The sequence below is a fragment of the Ictalurus punctatus genome, chromosome 17 (genome assembly GCF_001660625.3).
Source record: "Ictalurus punctatus breed USDA103 chromosome 17, Coco_2.0, whole genome shotgun sequence".
NCBI lineage: Eukaryota > Metazoa > Chordata > Actinopteri > Siluriformes > Ictaluridae > Ictalurus > Ictalurus punctatus.
In genome coordinates, this window is record NC_030432.2 from 17,968,001 (window position 1) to 17,993,801 (window position 25,801).

The window sequence follows — 25,801 nt, forward strand, 5'->3', positions numbered from 1 at the left end:
AGGGCTTCATGACTCGGTTTCATTCTGTGCGGCGTATATCTTGATCTTATTTGTGTGTTCTGCCTTTGTGTAATACACGGTTCATATCACCTTTAGGTTCGTGCGTCGTGAGAAAGAGATAGCTGAAGCTCGGTTTGAGGTGGCTCAGGTAGAAACGCAGCGCTACCAGCAGCGCATGGAGCACTTGGAGAAAGAGCTGAAGGAGGTCCAGGACAACCTGACAGCCGAGCGAGACAAACTACAGGTTAGAAGCCACAAAACGCATAGATCATACAGTAATACACGATAAACAATCGTTATTTTATGACACAAGTTGCTTTAAACTGTTTTTGTTCTTTTACAGATGAATACGAAGGCCATGGCTCAGCAGGAGGAAAAACTGAAAAAGCTGGAGAGCTTGAATGCTTTGACTGAGAACAACAAGATGCTGAAGGAGGAGAAGAACCGGTTGGAGCAGGAGCTGCAGCAGATCCGGGCCAAGGCAAAGACACGCATCTCATAATGTTTTGTATCTGGCCAGCTTTCATTTTATTCCATAACATTATTGTACTCCTGTAAGCCTGTTGTAAAAATATAAGCATGAAAATATTGCACTGATTATGTTTATTAATATAGACTAGAAGTAGGTATACTAACGGCTGCCCACTATATCTGAGCCCATTTTATTCATTTCGTATCTGCACTGTATAATAAGAATTTAATGTTTCATAAGATTTTTAAAGTTTAATGTGTCTCCAGTTAGCCAGTTGACATGTTTAATGATGTACATTAGAACAAGCTACACAATTAATCAAAAATCTGACCATGAAACATTAAATGTTACAGCTTACAGTTGCGATCAAAATTATTCACCCCCATTGCAAATCAGGTTTATTGTCAAAATTTACTTTCAGCTGTTTGCAATGAATCGATTTGAAAATTGGAAAAAAAAAAGCAGTTGAAGTTGATGGAATTTGAGGAAACCATTTGAAGCATTCGTTGTGTTGAACTCTTTCAATTGGTTTTGTTTGATTTGTTCATTGCAAACAGCTGAAAGTCTGTAAATTTTGACAGTGAACCTGATTTGCAATGAGGGTTGAATCATTTTGATTGCAACTGTATTTGGCGACCTTAAAAACCCAGGAACTGTAAATGTGGATTAAATAAAAACTAGCGCTTGAGCTCGTATCTCTTATCAGAGTTCTCATATCAGAGATCTTGTCTTCCTGGTTTCTGAGTCAAAAGATATAAGCTGCATCAAGAAATCTCATGAAAGTCTAAACTGGCGTTACATTTTTAATTTTTTAATTATATGTGGAAAAATCAGAGAGGGTTTGACGGTCAATTTAGTATCAGTTGAAATGTCAGGTGGTAGAAATCATCCTTCTTTGTGGTCAGAGAGAAAAAATTTTTTATTTTCATTACAAACCTGTCACTTAATAAAAAAAAAAAAACACTCAGTATTTATTCTTAAAGCATGCTGTAAATTCCTCTCTTTCAGGTGCATAAGCTGGAGGCAGACATGAGGCCTCTGCAGGAGAGCAACGCAGAGCTGAGTGAGCAGAATGGCATGCTGCAGGCCGAGAAGCGACTCCTGGAGGAGGACGTCAAGCGCTGGAAGAATCGCACTCAGGTCTGCAGCTTTACTGTTTGAATTGTACTTCTTAAGAGAATATGAGAAGCAGTCTGAGATACTCGGATGTTATGGTAAATCATGAAGGGCAGGTGATGAGTGTGTGTGTGTGTGTGTGTGTGTGTGCGTGCAGCAACTGGTGAGCCAGCAGAAAGATAGCAATCAGGAGGAAAGTAAGAAGCTCCAATCAGAGAAGGAGGCCCAAGTCAAACGCATCCAGCAGCTCACGGAGGAGACGGCCAAACTAAAGAGTGAGCTGGCCAGGTCAGTAATGACCCCCGTGCTGGACAATGTCTAAGGGTTTTTTATTTTTATTTATTTATTTATTTTTAGTAAATGAACTACATCAGCCAAAATCTGAATTCATCAAATTTAGCATTATTTAAACAATATAAAGCTAATTAGTATTTAGTTGCTTTGTTTACCATTGTTGGCAGTTGCAGTGTCTGAGATTAGTCCGAGTGACCGCCAGCCTGGAAAAATAAATATGTTGTACAGCCCTAATGACAATTATATAATCACTTACCTCTGTGCGTGTGTGAGAGCAGGGCGAATGCATCCGTGTCTGCATCACAGAGTCAGGGTCAGAACCTGAGGGAGAATGTGGGGAAACTCACCACAGAGAGAGACAATCTGAAGAAGGAGCTGGAAACAAAGACTCAGGACATCCAGGAGAAGCTCAAAACCATCACGCAGGTCAAGAAGATCGGCCGCCGCTACAAAACGCAGTACGAGGAGCTTAAGGCCCAGCATGACAAGGTACATTAGAGTACAGGGCCTTCTGTCTGTTCCTGTCAACAAATATTGTCTTGGGGTTTTTTTGTTGCATGTTTTGGTCAGCTGTTAAATATTTAACAGGAAATAAGGGAGTACTCTAATACACAAATTCTTAAGAAGTGAGAGGACTCTAGTCTGCCTGTTACATTTGCATGTAAAGCCACCAAAATTACCCAGAACAATTAGTACCAGGAATTTTTTTTTCCGGGGACCATTTGGTTCCTCCAGACTTTTTGTCATCTGCGTTTGCATAGTGGTCTAATGTACCATGAATATTGGATGAAATTAGTCCGGTGACGTTGGTCTGCCGGTCAGAACCACTCCTGTTATTTTTGTGATCCTGAATTTTCTTGTAGTCCTTTTTTCATTTCTTGAGCTTCTCTCTGCAGTGTTTTGCTGTGTGAACAACGCCCAGCTCGCTTAACCGACTTGATATTTTTGAGTATACTTTTTTCATCACAGCTTGTCTTTTCCAGTTCCCGCTGTATTTCATCCTTGGCATAAATACTTAATTAGGCTTGAACCTTGTCGCCGGTCCATCTGTCGCTTATTTTTTAAAGAAACTCCATTGTGTTGATTCAAATCGCGATAAGCAACTGTTACTGTACACACCACAGCAGACTTTTAAAAATGGTGGTTGGAGAAAAAAAATTCTGCATGCACTCAACCAATCAGCATGTTCCGTGCCCAAGTCTCACCCCCCAAAATCCCTGAACTTTGACAAAGTACCACCTCCCGAGTAGGGACTTTCCGAGTGGGAAATATTTTACCTGGAACTTAATTTAGACCCTGGTCCCTGCTGTCGAAACACACCGAGCACCTCCAAAAGTCCATAGTTCCTGGGGTGGAAACATGGCTTATTAGACAGCTACACTAACGTATAAGTCTGACTAGAAATGAAGAAACTTTGTAAAGCTTTAAAAAAAACAAAAAAAGAGAGAAATCCTTTACTGTTTTTACCACAAATTGCAGTGCTGTGGTTTTGCCACTTTCTTTAGGACACAGAACTGAGAATCTCACTGGAAAAGCATAGTGCTGGTTGTGGATTCGAAAAGACTTCAGTCTTTTAGGTGTATAGTTGTAAATTATGTAAACAGCTGTGCGTTAACTTAAATTGACTCTACTTGTACTACTTCTTCTTCTGTCTCTTTGTGCTGCTTTGCTGTTGCAGATGGTTGCAGAATCGGCTGGTAAACCTGCACAAGTGGAGGAAGCACATATGGAGGCACAACAGGCCTCAGCGCAGGAGATCCAGAGCCTGAGAACATCCCTGAACCAGGCTCAGAGTAGAACCACGGAGCTGGAGGCACAAGTGGACAGCATGCAGAAGGTACCATATATTACTATTTAGAGTTGTCCAGAAATCCTATATTCATTAGTTAGCTTAGCATGAATGAATCCTAAACTGTGCCTGTTCAATCCTGTGTTTTGGTTACATGGAAATTTCATGACCTACTTTCTGTATAAACCTTTTATTGCATTCATGAAACCTCACCATTTCTGAAGGTGGAACTGTAGAAAGCAGTAAGCTGGAAGTAACAAGGATAACAATATTGTACCACTTCAGACCTAAATGTGTAAATACCCTATTGTTTTACAAAATCGCATATTCAAGATTAAATTGCATTACAATGTCATTTGGTCTCGTATACATACACTACCTGTCAAAAGTTTGGAGACACTCGGCTGAAATGTATCTCGTGATCTTAAAAACCTTTTGATCTAAGGTTGAAGATTAAATGTTTGAAATCTGTGTTGTAGACAAAAATACAACATGTTCATTTCTTTCATTAGAACACTAACTTTATTTACAAAAATATTTTTTAAATGGATGACTTGGAGTGAAATATTCTGAAAAGCAGCCAATAGGTGTCCAGCATAGGTGGGAACTCCTTTAATACTGTTTAAAAAAAAAAAAGGGTGTGTGTATGTATGTGTGTGTGTGTGTGTGTGTGTGTGTATATATATATATATATATATATATATATATATATATATATATATATATATATATATATATATATATATATATATATATATATATATATATGTGTATATATATATATATATATATGTGTGTGTATATGTGTGTGTATATATATATATATATATATATATATATATATATATATATATATATATATATATATATATATATATATACTAGGCAAAAAGGTCGTCTACTTTGAAGATGCTAAAATATTAAATTATTTTGATTTATTTTGGATTTTTTTTTATCACAACATAATTCCCATTGTTCCATTTGTGTTACTCCAGAGTTTTGATGACTTTATTATTCTAAAATGTGAAAAAAATAAAATAACATAAAGAATGAGTGTGTCTAACCTTTTAGGTAGTGTATATAATGGGTAAGAGAAACTTAGATTATTTATTAAGTCCTTTAGACTAGTACCTCTGGTAAAAACAAAAGAAGCACACACACATTTCTCTCATCTGATCGGCTAGATCGGGAGTTAAACTGGAGTGAAACTGTGTAGAAGTAAATTTCAAATTAAACAAGTTTGACACAACTTTAAGAAGAGTATATAGAGAGGTGTTTTAGAGGTTATGTAGACGGGTGTGATTGTTGTGTAAATGTGAGAGAAAAATGGTATCATGTGACTGTGTGTAAGCCAGAGATTGTTTGTGTTATTGACATGCAGGCTGCGGGAGAGCGGGAGGCAGAGATGAAGAATCTGCAGGAGCAACTCGCTCAGATTCAACCGGAGCTGACGCGTCTCCGTACAGAGCTTCAGGAGAAGAGCAATCAAGAGGACCAGCTAAAACAGCAGAACACTGAGAAAGAGGAGAAGACCAGGAAAGCCATCCTGGCAGCAAAGCAGAGGATCTGCCTACTCAATAGTGAGTGCAGTAAACACTTAAAAAATAAAAAATACACAAGTCATGAAAATGAGACAAGCTCAAATTTTTGTGAGTTAAAAATCTCAGCTGTTTTTATCTTCTTGTAAACTTCAACCAGTAAAAAAAAAAAAAAAATGTAAGTTTTTCAAACAGTGATGCGTTGGCTACTTTTAAAGCCTTTTCCCCCCCATTAGTGACAACCCAAAGATAATTGGTTAAATTAAACATGGTGTGTAGGTTAAATCATCAGGTAAGCATGATTGTAACTGTGTGTGTGTGTGTGTGTGTGTGTGTGTGTGTGTGTGTGTGTGTGTGTGTGACCCAGGTACAAAAGAGAAGCTGACTAAGGAGAATGAGGAGCTGAAGCAGCAGCGAGAGGAGCTGGAGGTGAGGATGAGCGCACTGAAGTCTCAGTTTGAAGGGCGGCTTAGCCGTCAGGAACGGGAGTTGAGAGAGTTGCGCGAGCAGCAGGAAAGACACGGAGAACAACGAGATGATCCCCTGGAGCAGGGACCAAGCAAGGTATGATTTACTGGAGACCCAGGACAATAGTACTCTTCTGTTCAGCAGTAGTTCCACTAACACACCTTTTCTTTCATTCTTTACAATGAAACATTACTGATTTGCTTGTACATTGTGTCTTCAAGTAGATTTTTAAAAAATTTTTAACTGTTTGGTTTGGATTTAGTAATACTGTGTTACTTTTCCTGTGGTTTATCAGAAGGCTGGATTAAATTGCACTGAAGAGTTGCTTTTGCTGTGTGTTTTTCAACACGAAACCAACCAACCTGCTTCTCTTTTGCAGGCTCAGGAGCAGCAGAGGCCGTCCGAAAGCAGGCAGATCACACTGAAGTCCACACCTGCTGCTGACAGAGGAAGGTAAAGACTCAGGAACAAACGAGCCAAAGAATTATTTATGTACGGCTTATTTGTGCGGACATCTTGGACTGAGATGCTGAAGTCAAATCGGTTTAGCCACCCTAAGTCTTGTAACTTTTTAATTTTTTTTGCTTGTTTAGCTCTGTGTAGAAAGTACCATCATGTAATATTAATTTCATTAAATATTTTTAACGAGAGCATCTTATCTTTAATTGGTCCACAGTGCTAGTGCCAGCGAACCACCTACAGCGAACATCAAACCCACTCCTGTAGCTGGAGCTGCCAGCAAACCTTCTTCCATTCCAGGCAGCAAGGCCACACCAAGAGCAAGCATCAGACCAATGATAACGCCCGCTTCTGTTAGCACACCAACGCCGACCGCCACAGTCATGCCCACAGCACAGGCAGAGTCACAGGAGGGTGAGAAACCTAAGCTCTGTTTTCATGGCAGTTAATGTTACTTTAAGTGCCCCCTGAACATGCATAGAAGAGAAATTAGTTAACGGTTTTCTTCATTCTTCTTAAGAAAATATTAAAATGGACTCTATAAATGTACCTTACTAGAAATACCAGATATGTATAGATATGCATTTATAGATATGCATGAATATGCAATTTGGGAAAATCTGACCAATTAAAATGTGTTTTTCAGGTGCACGGGGACACTTTATTTATTTATCTATTTATTTATTTTAGGTCTTTGTTTGTGTTTAGCTAAATCCTAGCTAACTGTTTTAAATCATGATCTCTTTCTCTGTTCCATCAACAAATATTCGTTTATCGTCATAATCGCTACAGCTCTGCAGCCATCCGAGGCTCCGATGGAGCACGTGACCGTGTTTGGGAGCGGCTCCGTGCGTTCCACCAGTCCGAGCGTTCAGAGCACTCAGTCAATCATCACACTGCAGCAGAGCCAAGCCACAGCCTTTGTCCAGCCCACCCAACAGCAGACCAGTCAGGAGCCAGCAGCCCCCATGGTGGAGGCAGTGCACAGCTCTCAGATGGAGAGACCGTCCACCTCCACTGCTGTGTTTGGCACAGGTGAAATATAAAATTCAAAAATCTATCCATGCTCAATGGTACATAAATCGGTCAGCCACTGAAAGAGTCCAAGAGTGCACCAGCTTTGATTATTAGTAATTAAACATTTGACTTATTTGAGCCTCAGGATGCAGTTTGCATGTGGTCATGTGACCATTCAGCAAGGATGCAGACCAATGTGGATGTTAAATACTACAGAAAACTATATAATGTTTATAGACTTAAAGGACTGCACGGATTTTGAAAACACTTTTGTCTTGCACAAACGCGTGTAATCAATTAAGAAAGCCAAAATCATAATAGTGAATAAAATACATGAATAATTGTGCTCTTTTTACTTGGTCATTGTACCAATAAACCAACCACTTTTGTATATTTGTGCTTTATAGCTACAGGAAGAAAGCATGTGTGATGTGTATGTCCAATTTGTGTGTTTTAGTGTCTGCGAGTGCAGCTTCAACTCTGCAGAAGCGTGTACGAGAGGAGGAGCTGGAAAGCACTGCCGAGGTGACCGAGAGCACACAGGATGACCTTAACGAACCCCCTATGGCTAAGAAGATCCGTTTCATCCAGAGAGTCGGCCTGGAGGTGCGATCAGGGGGGGAAACCCCAAAAAACAAAACTTTGTTTGTGTGTCAGATGTCAGTTTAAAAGTTACAGAACTTGCTACTATGTAAAACTAAAAACGCATCTTGAAGTCTGTTAAAATAAGTTGCATTCTTTTCTTAAATTTTGCTTTTACGCTGTGCAACATTTATTTGATAAGTTTTAAGAAAATAAGAACAAGATGCTGCATATTTAGTGTAGCTCTCATATTTAGGTGGCTTATAGTTTTTAGGTCAAACGCTGTCTAAGAAGGATTTTTTTTTCCTTTGCAGGAGGATCTCGGCACTGAGGAGAGTAATGACGCAGAAGCTGAAGCCCCTGAAGTTACACTGGAAGCCCCAGATGCCAGTGAGGTAAATCATGCAGCATCGCATGGAGCAAAGCAGTAGTTCGCATCATACACTGATGCACATAATCTGTGAGGTTGTTGTATTTAATCACAGTACAAACACTAATGACATCCAGATCTCTGTGCCTTCAGGAAAAGAAAGATTTTATTGTAACAATTGCTGCCTACCTGGGAGACTTCTATCTTTTTGAAACTTATATGCATATCTTAAAGATTGAGTTTTTCTCTCTGTGTGTGTGTTTGCGTATTACAGGAGGGCTACAGTGTATTGGGTGTAGAAGAGATCCTTTCTCAGTCCATTCCCTTGGATCAGGTGAGCGAGTCTCAAGAATCAACCTATGAGCACAGGCACGATGTCATCGTCATCGAGACAGACAGCAACAGTGAGGAAGAGGGGGGTGTAGAGGAGGCTGGACAGGTCAGACACTTGTCAGGATAATTATAAAGCTCCTTTTAATGCTTGTGTTTAATATCAACATTCCCTGTGCCTTAGTATTTGATGTACTGGAGAAGTGTTTTCTGATGTTTTTTTGATTATTGGATGCTTCTGACATCGTTCTGTTTATCCTGTCCCTCATTCAACAGTACAGAGAGGAGGATGATGATGATGAGGGAGTGATTGCAGAGGGAGAGGAGAGTAACGAAGGCAGTGGAGATGTCAATGAGCCATTTGAGGGCGAGGACACAGAGGTGTTTGAAAAGTGTAGCACATATTTAATTGTTTGGTTTCAGATTGTTTCTTTAGTTGTGCACTGGAGTTACAAGACTAATGCTGCTAACAGTGGAAGCTTTTATAATTATTGATTTAGCTTAAGGCACACTGCATGCCTAAATTATTACACAAAATTGCCTGTTTGTCTCCCCCCACCAAAAAAAATTATTATTACATAAACAAAAGGTTTAATTTAAAAAAAGTACTTAATTATTTTTGCACTTTCATTTATTGATAATGGGAGTGGCAATCAGTTTAATTCAAGCTTCAATTTTTAAAAAAAAGTCCAATTCATGTTTTTCAGTATATGAACTTGTATTTTTCTTTAGATATTTTAATCTATAAATAATCTCAATAGCGGTGCATCTGTTCTGTTTCTTGTGCTGTACACAGACCGCTGAGGCCGTCGAGCCAGGCATTGAGAATGAGGAGAGTCAGGGAGCATCAGACTCCACCCTGAAACATGCTGATTCTCAGAGCAGTGGTACAGCTACGCGTGCATGCGCACACACGCACACGCACACACACGCACACACACACACACACACACAACCGGTCAAAAATTTAGACGTACTCATTCTTTATTAGTTTTTTTCCCCCTGCATTTTAGAATAATAATAGTCATCAAAACTCTGGAGTAACAAAAATGGAACTAATGGAATTATGTTGTGATAAAAAAAATCCTAAATAAATCAAAATAATTTAATATTTTAGCATCTTCAAAGTAGACGCCCATTTTGCCTAGAATTTACATAGTTCAACTATAGGCACAAATATTCAAAATGCCTTGGTGGTGTTCTGTAAATGACCTCGTTAAAGTTTCAGACTAATGATTACTGTACAGATTGCTGCCTCTGCCTACTTTACCCAAAACCTCTGCTGTGGCTAAAATCAATCAACACTCTACAACGTGGGTGATAACCTGCCTGATTCTAACCAACATCAATTAGATTTTGCTATTCATAAACAATGAATAAATTTTTTAAAGCAAACTTTAATTTATTTTAATTTATTAACCACGTGTGCAGGTGAAGCAAGCGTCAGCACCATGGAGCCGTCTCCTGCTGTCGAGCCTTTGAGAGAGGTGCAGCCTTCTCCCAGCACAACTGCTGCCTCCAGTTGCTCCTTGTCCTCCCAGGTCCCCCGACTGCCCCAGTCACCTCGCAGACCGCATCAGACACCCCCACCTCGCCTCAACATCCACCCTGTCCCTGAGCTCGGACCCCCTCTCTTACAGGTACATTATTCCTATTTCAGCTATGTAAGGAATATGTAAGTCATCGTGTTTATTTAATGTTTTTATTACCTGTATGCATTTTTTTCTGTCATCTAGTCATAAAAAGTCAAAGCAGCTCACTGTGTTCTAAACGTTAGAAGTCTTTAGATTTTATAGGAACAGTTTAATAATGAATATGAATAGAAATGGATGTACAAAGCAATTTTCATGCTTATGGATCATCCAGCCATATTAAACTCATCCTAATAAAGTGTGATAAGGTTAATTCTCTGGAAGGATGTATAAAAGTAAATTTGTGTTTTTCTATTTTTTATTATAATTTTTTTTAACAGAGGCAATCAGGCCAGACTAGACGGCCATCGACGAGCCGTGTACCCCAACTCACACCCGGGATAGGAAGCATGGTAAGTCGTCCCCCCCCCCCCCCCCTTCCTTTTGTCTGTGTATTATGCTTTAATGATTTCCTTTAAAAATCTCATATGTTGAAACTCCCCCTTGTGTTTTTTCCCTGTTATTTCTACAGCAGCAACACTTCTTTGATGATGATGATCGTATGGTTCCCAGCACTCCAACTCTAGTGGTTCCCCACCGTAATGATGGCTTTGCTGAAGCTATTCAGTAAGTTTTAAAAAATAAATTAATAAAAAATCTCTATGGTGGAGGGGTTGGGTCATGGCTATTGGGGATCTGTGATGCCTTCACATGGTGCATTACTAAGCATTTTATGGGTGGGGGGAAGAATGTGGTTGGTGAGGGTTTTTTTTTTTTTTTTTTGCTTTGAGCTTTCAAATGTTTGCATATGGGTAATCTTCTTTCTTTTGCACCATTTTTATTAGTTTTTTTTTTTTTTTTACCAATGAGAATTATCTGCAAAATATTGTGTAGAAATTAGAAAAGTTTAAAAGAATTTAAATGTGACTAGAATAATCACAGGCCTCTAAATCAGATTATACTAATGGGGAAGGCAGGCTGGTGTTATAGAAGCCTTGACTGAGGAGGAGATGAATCTTTCTCAGTTCGATTCTAGATAATAATAGTGTGTGTGTGTGTGTGTGTGTGTGTGTGTGTGTGTGAGTGTGTATGTGATGCGATGCAAAACTACAGTGTGTTAGGGCTGTTGTTTGTTCTGTTTGTCAGTCAGGAAAGCAAAAACAGGTAAAAACTGTGTGTGATGGATAGGAATTTCCAGCCAAACAATTAAAAGAAAAACTAAAGCCAAAAGTCAATCTAATGCAAAATTTAAAAATCTTTATTATATGTGTAAAGTGTGTTAACTATGTGTTTGTCACTTGCTCTGTCTCAGTTCTCCTCAGGTTGCTGGAGTCCCTCGGTTCCGTTTCGGTCCACCAGAGGACATGATTCCTCAGACGAGCTCCTCTCACTCTGATCTAGGTCAGCTGGCATCTCAGGGTGGTGAGTTTCTCAAAGCATCACATGGTCTCTGTCATCCTTTCACCATGTTTTTTCACCACATGTTTAAATGTTTGTGTGTTTATGTACAGGTGCATCAAAAAAATTAGAATATCATGGAAAAGTTTATATATATATATATATATATATATATATATATATATATATATATATATATATATATATATATATATATATGTGTGTGTGTGTGTGTGTGTGTGTGTGTGTGTGTGTGTGTATATGTATGTATGTATATTATTAATTCATTATTCTAATATTTTGAGATATTGGATTTTTGATTTCCATGAGCTGTAATAATCAAGATAAAAAAAAAAAAACCCAAAATGCTTGAAATATTTCACTTTGAGTGTAATGAATCTAGAATATTTGAAAGTTCCACTTTTTGAATTAAATTACAAATACAGTCCAATTTTTTTGAGCTGTACCTGAATAGTGGTTATACGCCATGTAAACACTGTGAATATAATCTAAAAATTGTCAGGTTTGGGCATGTATGAGAGTCCTCTCTTTCTGGCTGCTCATGATGAAGAGTCTGGAGGCAGGAGTGTTCCCACCACCCCTCTGCAGGTCGCAGCTCCAGGTAGCCAGTCAGATCATTTGAGCACAAGATTGCCTCGAGCTGTTGTCTCTTACTAATTTGTATTGAAAGCTGTTTTTGTTTGTGAAGTGAGCGTTTTTGCTGAGAGTCAGCCCTCAGACATGGCCGAGCCAGCCTCGCAGTCTGTCCCCATGGTCAGCACATCCACGGCAGCCATGAGCGGACATGGAGAAGCTGTTCCTGGGGATGACGCCGATGATGTCTTTATGGCTGAAGCGGAAAGTGAAGGGTGAGTGCTCATGACCGTTATTTGGATATTGCCCGTGTTCGATTTTTCGGCAAAATGTTGTTAGTGGCTTTTATTTATTCCCCCTGTTAACATGTTTGATGGAGCAATTTGTGTTCTCAGGAAGCACATTAAGGGCAATCCCTCATTTACATTATAAGTTGTAATGAGATTTTTGTGTGCACACGTGAATGAACAGGACCAGTGGTGAGGCGTCGTTGGAGAGCCAGTCTGAACTGGAGCCTGCTCAGCCTTCTGATGATGCAAGCCTGCCTTCCACGAGCCAAGAGCCAACCTCCAGCTCTGCTCCAGGTACACACACTTACACACACACAAGACTTGAACATTTCAGGTTCAAGGCCTTAAGAATTATAATCTCGCCTTTTTTTTTTTCTTTTTTTTTTTAAGCAGTGCTTTGATTGATTCACTACAACTAATCTACTGCCTTTTGTCATTGACATCATATATCACACACTGGACAATACAGAATCACTGGGGTTAAACTGGGGCTTGCATTAGCTACCTGTTACTGAGCTAGTATGCACAATATACACATGACTGTGTGTCAAAACCTGTGAATGCAAATGACTCTGAAGTGCACCACAAATTATATTCAACACAGTTAATTGGTGTGTGTTTCGTTAATGCTGAATAATTTGTTAATGCTGAATAAGTCCTTACTGCAAATTAGGTCCTAACCATTGAAAAGTATTAATACTTTTAAAGTATCAAATTGAATTTGAATATACCTGCAGACAATCCCCCCCCCTTTCTTCCTCACTCATGTTCTTAACCATATTTCTGCAGACACCAGCAGCAGCCAGCAGCCCAGACCTGCAGAGAGAGCTCGCAGAGAGAGTGCCCAGCCCCCACGCAGAGCCCAACTTATCAGGAGAGGTACTCAAAGTCTCTCATTACTGTATTCACATCCAGAGTCTTTCAGCTAGACTACTGCCCTTCATACTGCAGTGCAAGGACTCGCATCATCTCATCATCGCATGTTACCTCGCAGCAGTGATACTGTTTGTATCCTTGTGTCACAAGCTATGACAGTTTAAAGGCAATTCTTAGTTTGCTTAGGATGAAAAGAATGGTCCAGTGCAGATAAATTTGTCAAAAAAAAGTTGATGTATTATGCTTAAATTTTCATTCATTTGATTTCATTCATTTTATTCACCTGATGCTGTGTGTGTGTGTGTGTGTGTGTGTGTTTTTATATATATATATATATATATAAAATATATAATGTGTGTATATAAAATTACATAAAGTACACTAATGCACAAAACACAAGATCAAAATGGCAATTTTAACATTTTAATGAAGTAAAGGATAAATGCAGAATAAAATGCAGCAAGACATCATTCAGACTTAAGTCAGATCCCTAATGGAAGATCATTAATAAGGCCATTTTCAGTGCGTTTTTGACTCTTGGGGGTTTTTGTGTCTAATTTCCTTTTCCTTCTCTCCTTCCCCTGTAGGTATAGGCTATCCTCGTGGTGGCCGCGGCCGAGGGTTCAGCAGAGGCATGCCGTTCTGATAACATCTCAATACTAGTTGCGAAGTTTCCCAATTTCCATCCAAACATGTTTAAAGAAATAAAGCTACAAATTCCGTGCACCACAGGTTTTGTACATATTAGAAATGTGTATGTTCTGTAGTTAGCTTCAGTTTGCTTAATTATGATTTCAAATTGCTATTTTGTATTTTATGAATGATGTTCATTGTTTTGCTAATAATGAATAAAGCTGTTCAGTGTTTTTTGCTAATAAAAGGTGGCTTGCTGCTGAACGACAAGGTCAGGTTTGCGTTTGCTTCGGGTTTATTTATTGAGGACAGCTGAGCCAGGTTCTGACGTCATTCTCAGCAGACGGCTTCGCAGGAGACACCAGAACAGGAATATCACTGCTGATCTTAATGCTGAAGACTTTAGCTGTAAAGAAGGACAAAAAAAGAGACACTTTTTCCTTATCTACAGAAGAGATGTTCTCTTTCCTATTTAAATGAAGGTGGAAAGGGATTAAGGGGGAAAACACACTAAAGCAGACATCAGACCCCATTGTGTGGATGGTTTTTTTTGTTTGTTTGTTTTTTGTTTTGCTTGTTTGTTTTAATTCTTCTTCTCTGATGGTATTTGGCTATTTAACACAAGCCTTTGTTATAAAATTCTACGTTGACTTTAACAACTAAATCCTCATGGGGTCCAAATGCCTACAAACTCTTATTCCTTATTAGTAGTGTTAATATTTTCTTAGGTGCTCACTTAACATGCTTAGCAATGTTCACTCTCAGACTGAAATAGCCAGCTTCAGCTTGCGCGGTGGGTAAAAGTAGACTTACGCCAGGAGAAAACGTAGTATTCGAACCCATCAGGCTTCCTTGGGTTGGGCATGGAGAGAGCGGAGGTCACCGGGGTGGGGAATCCCTTCCACTTCAGGTTAATGTTGATCTCCCCGGAGAGACGGACTTTTGTAAGGGAAATTTTGTAGATGTTAAGGAGGACAAGGTTTTGATGCAATCCTCGAATTTTACTGCTCATATGTCTAGTTGTAAGTGATAGACAATTGATTTGTGTTAGAATTTTGATTTTTTTTTTTTTTTTTCCTTTATTGAAAAATCTCAAGGCTTGAGTTCTGGAGACATGTGGTCAGTAGCTGGAATTACTATAAGACCTGGATCGATGAATGTATGTTTAGTATTTGTTGTCATAGCAAAGAATTCAGGCATTTTCTAAACATTTATTTTGAATTTGAATTCATATATCATGCTACAGTTGTTGTGGGCCCACAGAATACAGACCACAATAGAAACACCAATGTCTCTGACATCGCCACTATACTGATTGTGTATTAACACTTTGTACCTTTTATATATTTATTTTTATAGCACAGTGCTGTGAAATTCTCTATTCTGATTGGTCAGTAGGTGTTGATTAATTTTCTATAGCAGCAGCTCTGATAATAGTGTTGGCAGTAAAATCATGTTTGTTACTGTGCTTGTTCTGATACATTATTATTTCTGTACTAACAATACACATACTTGTGTGTTGGACAGTCTACATAACCTAAAGCTTATAAACAGATTACATTTTGTTGTTTTGTTATTTAACAAAGAAAAATGCACAATCATTGAAGGTTTGCTTTTGATATTTTCCCTCCACTTCCTTGCTACATGGTTTTATCTCCTTGGTTTTTTTTTTTACAAACAACAAAACTTTCTATAATATGTAATGTCTTGCTGCTATGCATTTGAAAGTTCGATTCACATATGGATAAGAGTGAAACGTCTTCAAGTATCATGATGAGTTTTGTCTGATCTCTCAGCCCTAATTTAAAGTAGCCTTGTTTAGCTCACCTGGTTGGCGATTCTTAGCGGATATGGGGTTCTTTCCTTTTTTCCCAGTGCAGATCGGCCCACTTCCAGCAGGGTAGGTGAGTTTCTGTACCATACCTCCTGTAGAAAAGGCAATATGATTGATAAATAATGTGTTTATTGTAGAATGAAAAATGAGGGATAAGCCATTAGCCTAATCTAGGATGGCGCTGAGGCAAAGTGCAGGAGCAGAGCCATCACTAGTAAGGTGAAAGATGGTGACAATTATAGGGGCCCCACTGCCACTGTCATTTTCACCACCTAGTAGGCCCTACTCTATGAATAATTATAGTGTGTGTATAATTATATATATTTTACAGCTTCAGCTAGTATTCCTGAGAGTTTAGTGAAAACCACAAAAACATGCAATTTTGTGAAAGAGGTTTTCCAAATATCTCCTCTCCCATCCCTAAAATGGTTTAGTCTGATGGTTATTAATTATAACCATCACTCAGTCAGTGACAAACAGTAGAGGGACCCAATAAAATTAGTCCCACCAAACTAGCGAACATCACCAATCAGAGTTGAGGCTGCTCTGAGAACAGCTGAAGTTAGAGGGTAAAGTTACAGTGGAAGAACAGGAGACTGAGTAATGGAAACGGTCGGGTGGGGAAACAAATCTGGGTTTCTCGCCTTCTATAATTTTATTAGTTTGTCTTGAATAATTGCTTGAGGACTTTAAACAATGTTTCATTAGAAGTTATTAATGGCCTAATGCCTCTGTTTTGATGTAGTAGTTATATACACGTTTAAAACATTGTTTTGTTATTTAGTAAGAAACCCCTATTAGGTTACATCGCACCATGTCCATGCCCATATCTTATACAGGACGGTGGTGGCCGACATCAGTATTTTTTCAGGGGGCCCAGATCCTAGCTATGGCCCTTTGCAGGAGTGAATATATATTTTTCTGAATCATGGTCTGACCCATTACCTTTCTTGAAGAAGTAAACCATTTCAGGCCTGTTCCTGGTGGCTGGGACAGAAAGAGCAGCAACAATGCTTCCAGATAGCCCACCAAAGTCTTTAGACACAGATCTGGGGTAGCCAGGCTCCATCACGCCATTCTGAAAACTCCAGTAGTTATCACCCTGTGCAGAGGGAAGGAAAAGGGAAGGTGTTAGTCCATATAAACTCTGATAAGTGCTAAAGGCAAGCTGAGAAATTTGAACATATTACAGTATACCATTTTCATATAATCCTAATTGCCTAATCTTATAACACAGTTGATGGACTTATTTATTAAACATAACCATTACACAAGATGGAATGTTATTGCCTTTTGGGTTTTTTTTTTTTTCTGTGAAGGGTGCAAATAATTCAGAAACTGATTTCATATATATTTTTTTAATTAGGCTTGTTAAACTTTGATCATGGAAAGCTACAGTTTAGTGATGATCCTGTTCAACAAACCTGCTTTTTGGTATTTGGCAGACACCCCAGAGCAGTGGTAGCTCAACGGTTAAGATTTTGGACTATGTATCAGAAAGCCATGAGTTCAAATCCCAGCATCGCCAAGCTGACACTGCTGGGCCCTTGAGCAAGGCCCTTAACTGCTCACTTGTATAAATGAGATAAATGTAAGTTGCTCTGGATAAAGGTGTCTGCCAAATCCAATAAATGTACTTAACCTAATAATTACCTGAGGAGCTGAATCAAGTGCTTTTAATTAGGGAAATCACCAACTGTGTTTGAACCCCCAGAAGCAAAGTTTGACACCCTTATAAACTAGGGGCTCTGAAATAAAACCAAAGACCTTGATAATGTAGGTCTTGCCCTCGCAGTTGCAGCGGGTGAAGGCCGTGTCGATGGGCGAGGGAATGCCCAGGTCTGCTGTAATACTACGAGCAGGACCAGCTGCTCTGGTCTTGGGGTCCAGCATCCAGAAAAAATGACCTGAGAATGAAGGAGCGAATCAAAACACAGCGATATTTTTTATGAACAGGATTAACCTACTGTTCTGTTTCGGTCAAACGTTTTACTCTACTCAAAATGAGAATCATTTTTATTAATTACATTTCTATGTAGACATTATGTTCAGACATTATGTTCAGGCCATTTTGGCCCAGAGAGTAAAGTAAAATAAAAATAAAGGTATTATTTATAATACACTTAAGTAAAGGTAGTAATTAGTCATCTGAAAGATGAAGTTTTGTCATTGTTGTTTTGTCATATTCTCTAAGAGTCGTATATTTTATTTACACACACAGCTTCCATTAGGAATATACTCAAATATCTGAAGGGCTAAATGTTACATTCGTGTTGCTATAAAAGCTGAAGTGCTGGTCTTGGACAGTAAGGGAAAAATGCTAAGTACTGAACAGAAAATGCTGGATTGAAATTAGGGTTAATTACCCTGGAAAACAATGATGGAACCATTGAATGGTGAAGTGACACCGTTGATCGGGAGGCCGTTGCAGAGGTCAGGGCTAGAGTTCTGGTCTTTTAACGGAGAAATTTACAGAATTAATGTAGACATAATAGAGGTCCATTTTCCTTTTTTTTCTAAAATAATTCATTTGTTTATACTGATTAAACATGTCAGATAAGTAGAATTTCCAGTCCACTGGTGGAATAAAAGGCCAGCGTACTATGAGAAAGGGTTAAAGTATAGTATAGAATAGTATAGAAGTATAGAATAACTGCAGACACAAACCTATTTTCATTATAATCAAGCTGGCTGTGTCTGTACAACCTTTAGCTTTATATGCTTTTAAATAAGCTTGAAGAATGATAACCAGCCCATTACATGTTTCTAAAAAACACTACAGACTGTGATACCACACATCATAGCTCTGATTGAGGTGCATTCCTTACGTGGCAGTCCTGCTGTGCTTGCGGCCTCCAGAGCCTGTGCTATGTCCGTCAGTGTGCTTGGTCTTCCAGCAAGAAGCTCAGAGACACCAGAGTGTTGATTAGGGACTTCACTTGCTTGACCGCTGATGGAGATGGAAACCTGGACATCTGCGAAAGGTTCTCCAGGAGAGAAAGCTCCAGCATGGGCTGGGCCTGAAGTTAATACAGAGAACAACAGCTACAGATCAGATCACTTGAGACTTTTGTGTTCTCCAGCCTAACACCTCATACTTCAGCTCTGACTGGAAGGAGTCTGGTTATGGCTATGACATGGCTGACACAGAGGTAGTCTGTGTAGCCACCGAATGAAATCAGAGCTAACCGCCAAGACTAGGACACTAAAGACCTAGAGTGGGACTGTTTTAAAGAACATTAAAGCAAATATTAAAGCAAATATTAATATAATGGTCTTCAAACCAAGTTTAATAAGAGACAGTGGAATATGTGGTAGTTAAAGTGCATGTCTAGTCTATTGTAAATAATACAATTTTATGAAATGCTTTGTCTGCTGTAGCTTTATAAGTAGTTTAATTCTTTTTGGCTTTACACACACAGTCATCGAAAACTGATGAACAACTGAGAAATGCACCATTTTTCAAGTTTGGTTTGGAAAGCTTCAGCGCTTTATGAAGCATCATCTCATCTCCATCACTATCTGTTCTAACTGAGCATTCGTCTCAGTAAATGGTGCTCAACACAACTTCATAAGATTCTATTTTGTAAATGAAGGAGCCTGTTTAGAGATGGACCTGGACTGATCTGGAGTCTTACCTGCTGTGTTTTCCACAGGGATTGCAGGAGGAAGAGTGAGGTGAAGATTAGCATCAGCAGGAAGATGTGATGCTAGATCTTCAGTCAGTGGCAGTAGCTCTACAACACTGCCTCCTGTGTGAAAAAAAAAAAAAAACCCATGAGAATATAACTGTCTGATAAGCAGTTGGTATCTGATTCTTGTGACAGCTCCCCCAGGATACCCAGATTGTAGAGGTTTTAAGGCCAAGTTTAGGTACATAATGGTCAATTGTAGCAATGGCAAGTGAGCCAGTTGTCCTTTTTCAAAGCATGACAAAATGCAACGATTTTGAGCCAAATGTGGCCCAGATGTAAGCTCTACATCATATCATGCCTCTCACATCAAACAAGAGTTCTGTCTCTTCCCACAGTGGTATGGGACACAGATGAAGAGGTAACAATGTATTTCGGGCACTCTCCGAACAACAGTGCAAATCGTCCTCAGTTATTTTATCACATTCATCCAGCGCTCTGGGATTCCGATTGTCCATGGAGCTGAAACTCACCGTCTACAATGGCATCTGGAGTGTCTTGACCGTGAGGGAGTGCTGATCTGAAACTGCCATCAGCACAAGCTAAATACACACCGAGACAATAAAATCATTAATTATACCCTCTGATAAAGAAATGCTTATGAATACAAATGAATAAACATTGTTGAATGAAATAGAGGGAATGACACAACATGTTAGGAGCTGTATATATCATCTACATTTTAATGTGTGCAATACTGGGAAGGAGGTTTATCTGATTGTGTGATAGTGAGCAGTTGTTTGATGAGTTAAATTTTTCTCATTTAATTTCATTCATTTTGTATTTTATATCGAACTGAGTTGCCGGTTTATTGTCACTGTATACAGTAAGTAAATGTACTTTATAAACTTTTCTGAGTGTAAATTTATTTTACTCTGTATACCCATGTATTCAACTACAAACCTTTTGGAGTCTAATATTAATTGTTCTTAACTTATTTTGCGCAAAACATTAAGCTACATTTTAAGATTATTATATACAAATCATTACACAATAATGATAGTAATAATAATAATAATAATAATAATAATAATAATAATAATAATAGCACAATTATATTCTATACACTTGGGATGTAATAGTTATTCATAATATGATCATTATTAAATACACTTCAATGAATTTCTAACAGGAAATGCTGTTTAGTATACATATCAGTTGCTAGTTGTTAAGTGGAATTCATTAAAACTGATTAACAATACAATATTAAAATTATACTGCACCTCCTGACATTTTGTTGATCCTAACTTCTGGTGCGCTGTAATTCATATCTGAAATAAAAAAGTTAATAAAATAAAAGGTGTTTCATATTAAGACAAATGAAAGCTATATTTAATTTGCTACTTTTTTTTTGCAATACAGCATTAACGCACCTTCAGAGACATAACTATTAACACCAATAAAGTTCTTCTACAACATTCCTCTTACTAAAGGTCCAAAAGATGTATCCATGAGGGTCACATGCCAGTGCCAAGCATTTGAACTTAAAACAACCATAAGTAACACATAATAAGTGTTAAAATAACTGCTGTTTGTATGTCTTCCAGTCTGCCATCCGGAGGATCCTCAAGCATAGAGAGAGTTTTTGGGGTCAATTTTTAGCTGTAGTGTTTATACAGAGCATCACTGAGATGAAGATTAAATAGTTAAAGAATTTTATTGCTATAAAATCCATACCACAGTGTGTGTTGTAGTCAGGACAGCAAGAGTTGTAGAGGGTGCAGTCAGGGTCACACTCACACTCCCTCCCTCTCCTGAAAGCTTCCTGGCACCGACCCCTGCATGAGCCACCTGGGAAATGACAGCACACCAGTTTACCCTCATCTTCATCACAACTCTCAGGACTTCCAGAGAGCCACTGTAGAGCCTCTGAGCAAGAATTTTAACCCTCAAGAGTTCAGTGACTCTGTGATGTGCCTGGACTGGATCCTAGCTCACATAGTTGTCTTGGACATCCAATAAAGAGTTGATTTATGTAAAGAGTCATGAAGGACACAGTGTTTATGAGATGGAATGAGACTAAATCTGTCTTACGGTAGGTACAGACTTCCTCGTAGTCCTTGCAGCATTCATTGTAAGTGAGACAGTCATTATCGCAGGTACAGATCTTCCCACGTGAGAACGGCTCTCCACATCGCCCCCTGCAGCTCGCTACATAAAAACATCAAACACACCCTGAACACACCTGCCTCTCACACTGACGTTCAAAACGGTCATGAGAGCACTATCAAAATTTTTTTTTTTTCAACAATTATCAAAAGTACTGTCAAATTATATTTCTCAAAAATAGATCTTCTTCACTAATATCAGTATTCTATAGAAGTGTATAGACGAATGTACTAAAGAAGTCAGTATCAGGACAATGAAAATTAAGTTCCTCAAATAGCTTCCTAAAGCTATTTCCTAAAGTTCTACATGTGGAAATGCTCGGTGTCTACACCAGAGAAACAAACTAAAGGACCCTTAAGATTACGTTTTTTTTATGAAGTATTGTCTATTTAAAAATCTAAAATAAATGTCTCAGCTTAATAAATTAATAAAGAAAGAAGGAAATAATCCAAAGTGGAAATAAGGAAGCGAATGTGTATTAATGTTTTAGATAAAAACAGATGGAGTACTCCATGTAAAGGCAAAAACTACATACAGTACTACTGCCATTTACTTTCCTTGATAAATGCTCATGACAGAAAGACAAACTCTAAAAAAAAAAAAAAAAAAAAAAAAAAAAAGGCCTGTAGTCAGAAAAAAAAAAAACAAAGTTGAAAAGGTAAATAATGTGAGACAGCGTGCTACTATGTGAAGAATGTGACTGACTTTGAGTGGCACAATGCTGCAGCAGCATGCACGCTATCAGCAGCACAGAGGAAATCAGAGTCCATGAAGCCATCATAACTCTCCAAACACTTGGTTTCAACCTGTTCACTTTCAGCACTGAATGATCCAAACAGCAAAATCTAAATAATTAGGCAAATATTACATCAGTGAACTTCAGTATTAAATACAGGGGTATTCAAATTACAGAGAAGTACATCAAGTTTCTAGCTTTAAAGCTATTCTAAAGGAATTTGCCTGAAACATCCTCTAGGAAGCTAAGGCATATACCAAAACTGGGAAATGTTTAGACAAAACTTCTCATAGTTCTATGCGTCAAAATGATTTATTTTAACCACTTTTCACATTTGAGTGACCTCAAAACTATGAAATAACATACTGTATATAGCATAGTGATTTTTAAAATATTTTATTTTAGATTTCACAGCTTTTAAAGAAGTCATGAAGTCATTTATGATTTTACTGCTGTGCAATATATATATATATATATATATATATATATATATATATATATATATAGATATATATATATATATATATATATAGTTTTTTTATATATAAACTTTACATAAAAAACTTTCAATGCACCAAAATTGGTACAAAAAAAAAAAAAGGTTCATCAAAGATTCTGCAAAGGTTCTTTGGATGGTTTATGCTTCTTAGACGCCTGTGTTACAGAGTTCTATATAAAACATTTATGTGTTTAACCACTGGGACCATCAAAGATTAGATTGAACCATTTGTATTAGGTGTAGGGGTTCACATAACACACATAAATTCAGAGCTAAGTGTGCAGATAATAAAACGTTAATAGCTAATTAGTCTTTTATGTTCTCATTTTCTTATCTTATATTGCAGGCTTTATCTGTGCTTCTTTAAGATCCACTCTGTCTGGACATGTATGTTACCCATTATGTAGATAAAGTGTTAACAATATTGATAATATGAAGTAATATATTAAGAGCACAATTAGTGTTACTATCATTTATACTATATACTATCATTATGTATAATATTAATAATACATAATTAATCTTCTGCTCAAACAGTAGCTGTTAAGAACATAGACAACACCTAAATTTTAAAGTAAGAATATGAGAATATAAAATAAATAAAGCACTAATAAGTATTTAAAGTTGGCAAAAAAACTGATGTATTACTTTATTATTTTACTGTAATCAGTAATTTCTAACTTATAAGCTATTAATTTAATGTCTAATGTGTATATATATATATATATATATATATATATATATATATATATATATATATATATATATATACACACATTATATATATAATGTTACCTTCTAAATGGAAACTAATTGTTATGTTGTTTGTATTTGTTATATTATAGATATAATTTTTTAAAATGTTTTATTTTAGAAATAAATTCCTCTACAGACATCAACTCTCATCAACTCATCAGAATCTCTTTAACATTAAATGTAAAATCAGATCTACACACATTTTTAACTGGTACAGTATATTTACTGACTAACTAGATAATGTAGATAAGGCTTAGATCTTACCTGCAGGTGATCTTTCGAACTCAGAATGTTTCTTTCTGATGCACTTTTGTCTCTTATATAGCACCGAGCAGCTGGATTTCTCGACTGGACCAGGACATTGTGTAATTAACCACCACAGTCTGATTAAACCACGGTGATGCAGAGACTGGCCTCCTACACACACACACACGCACGTTTGTCTTACTTCATCCTTGAGGACCTTTCACTGACATAATAATTAAAGCTAATTAATGCTATGCTACACCTAAATATAATCCAAAATTTAACCTCAGCAAGCAACCTATATCAAGGAAAACATTATGGTTAATGAATGAATGACTGAATGAATTTTATTGTGGGGAATAGCCAGTTGTCCCCACGAGGTCAAAACGTTTAGATATGCCATATGCACTCACACACATTGTATTACTATTATTAAGGGGTTTTGCAGAAATTTCCAGAAATGCTAATATCATCTCTACACCCTAGCTCTAATACTTTTGCATCAATTCAATTTTGCATGTAATCTGATGTCAAGAAAATAAGCAAAATGTCACACAGTCTGAAAACTTTCACATTTTCCTGTCATTAGTATCGCTAGGACAGTAAAGCTGAATTTACACACGAATTACGAGCCTGCATGCGCAATCCTGGTCAGTTTAATAAGTGTCTCCAATTCACATGATTAAGCACTCTCTGGAATCCTTCAAATGACCTTCAAAGATCAGACTCACATTGTGTGGTGAGAATGGTTTTATTCCCCACCCTGACCTTATATTTTACAATCATATTCCGCTGACCTTCATCTTTGCTTCAGTCCTGTTCACATTGTTGAGGTAAGACTGAATGCTGTGGGCCTGAAGGAAGCTTTTGTCACCCACTCACACAGATGTGCTCACTCTATCAATCCTAAAGTGTTTATTTAAATCCTCATTTAAATGATTTTATTGGTTCTTATGTGGCATTGGATTTAAAGTCAGACAAGGGTCTTTGTTTTAAACTTCTACCTTTCTGGAAAAAATAAACACCTACAGCCATTTTCAATGCACACAGTTAAACTAATTGCCAATAAAATCCAAAAGCCCTCTGACTGCTGTTGAAACCTCTACCAGATCACACAACCAAGGTTTTGTCTAAATGTGATTTGCTAGACATTAAATCAATGTCAATCAGATATCTAAATGCGTTAAAAAAAAAAAAGAAAAAAAAGAATTCAAGACATTTTGCACATGTATTTTTAAAAACTGTGCACTAACACTTCTCAACCATGGGCACCTCTACACAGCTGACTGAAGATCTGAAAATGAAGCTAACTGATGCCTACAAAGCAAAGGAAAGCTATAAAACGATTTGAAAACACTTCCAGCTCACAATTCTACTGTCTGAAATGTCATTAAGAAATAACAGTTAAGAGGCTCTGTGGAAGTCAAGGCAAGATCTAGAGAACCAAGTAATCTCTCAGGTAAACCTGCATGCCCATATGCTGTCCAGAAAAGCAAAGAAAAACATTTATATGAAACTAATGACCTGCAAGGAGTCTTAGTTAACACAGACGTAGTGGTGCACAGCTCTACTCTGCGGCATTGCTTGCACAAACGTGAACTGCATGGAAGAGTCATCAGAAAAAAACCTTACATGTGACCTCATCACAAATGTCACCACTGATGTATGCAAAACAATATCGAGATAAGGCAGGGGCATTTTGGAAACAAGTGAATTAAGAAATAAACCTGGGAGTCTTTGGCCACAATCACCAAAGGTATGTTTGGAGATAAAAAGACGCAACATTTGATGAAACAAACATCTCGCCAACTGTTCAGCATTGGGATGGATCTATTATGCTTAGGGGTTGTGTAACAGCACACAGGTAATTTTGTATGGGTAGATGGAGGAATAGATTCCAGCAAATTTTAGAAGGAAAATGTTAAACAGTGGCTGTGTCCGAAATCGCATTCTGTGACAGTACCTACTGCATTCGATTCAGTACTTACTGCTTGGCCATTGATACAGTACTGGTAATCATGAATACAATCTGGATGCGACGTGGATTCTGGCAGTTATTCTGCATTACCTCA

The 25,801-nt window shown here is 37.8% G+C and overlaps 2 protein-coding genes across 3 annotated transcripts in view; one reads left to right on the top strand and one right to left on the bottom strand.

Annotated features, from left to right (window-relative positions):
* Positions 1–14,132, top strand: part of tpra (translocated promoter region a, nuclear basket protein) — a 32,956-nt gene extending 18,824 nt beyond the window's left edge. The window contains exons 27-51 of one of the 2 annotated variants that reach the window (XM_017491074.3): positions 97–244; positions 344–481; positions 1,481–1,612; positions 1,746–1,876; positions 2,161–2,371; positions 3,561–3,719; positions 5,053–5,251; positions 5,577–5,773; positions 6,057–6,130; positions 6,354–6,550; positions 6,929–7,171; positions 7,611–7,759; positions 8,050–8,130; positions 8,380–8,544; positions 8,712–8,816; positions 9,232–9,322; positions 9,867–10,075; positions 10,408–10,479; positions 10,599–10,693; positions 11,379–11,488; positions 11,988–12,086; positions 12,174–12,333; positions 12,530–12,642; positions 13,138–13,227; positions 13,812–14,132. In XM_017491074.3, the coding sequence (XP_017346563.1) occupies positions 97–244; positions 344–481; positions 1,481–1,612; positions 1,746–1,876; positions 2,161–2,371; positions 3,561–3,719; positions 5,053–5,251; positions 5,577–5,773; positions 6,057–6,130; positions 6,354–6,550; positions 6,929–7,171; positions 7,611–7,759; positions 8,050–8,130; positions 8,380–8,544; positions 8,712–8,816; positions 9,232–9,322; positions 9,867–10,075; positions 10,408–10,479; positions 10,599–10,693; positions 11,379–11,488; positions 11,988–12,086; positions 12,174–12,333; positions 12,530–12,642; positions 13,138–13,227; positions 13,812–13,870 (3,427 nt within the window). In that variant the 3' untranslated portion in view covers positions 13,871–14,132. The remainder of the gene's footprint in view (positions 1–96; positions 245–343; positions 482–1,480; positions 1,613–1,745; positions 1,877–2,160; positions 2,372–3,560; positions 3,720–5,052; positions 5,252–5,576; positions 5,774–6,056; positions 6,131–6,353; positions 6,551–6,928; positions 7,172–7,610; positions 7,760–8,049; positions 8,131–8,379; positions 8,545–8,711; positions 8,817–9,231; positions 9,323–9,866; positions 10,076–10,407; positions 10,480–10,598; positions 10,694–11,378; positions 11,489–11,987; positions 12,087–12,173; positions 12,334–12,529; positions 12,643–13,137; positions 13,228–13,811) is intronic. The other variant, XM_017491075.3, reaches the window with a different exon arrangement.
* prg4a (proteoglycan 4a) lies at positions 13,634–23,869 on the bottom strand. The gene is made up of 14 exons (XM_017490404.3): positions 23,748–23,869; positions 22,198–22,337; positions 21,418–21,534; positions 21,061–21,174; positions 20,607–20,654; positions 19,857–19,925; positions 19,330–19,443; positions 18,520–18,711; positions 18,058–18,144; positions 17,459–17,598; positions 16,637–16,793; positions 15,685–15,783; positions 14,671–14,796; positions 13,634–14,263 (listed from the first exon to the last, which is right to left on the bottom strand). The coding sequence occupies exons 2-14, from the start codon at positions 22,271–22,273 to the stop codon at positions 14,157–14,159; spliced, it is 1,446 nt and encodes a 481-aa protein (XP_017345893.1). The 5' UTR covers positions 22,274–22,337; positions 23,748–23,869; the 3' UTR covers positions 13,634–14,156.
* Positions 23,870–25,801: the final 1,932 nt, after the last annotated feature.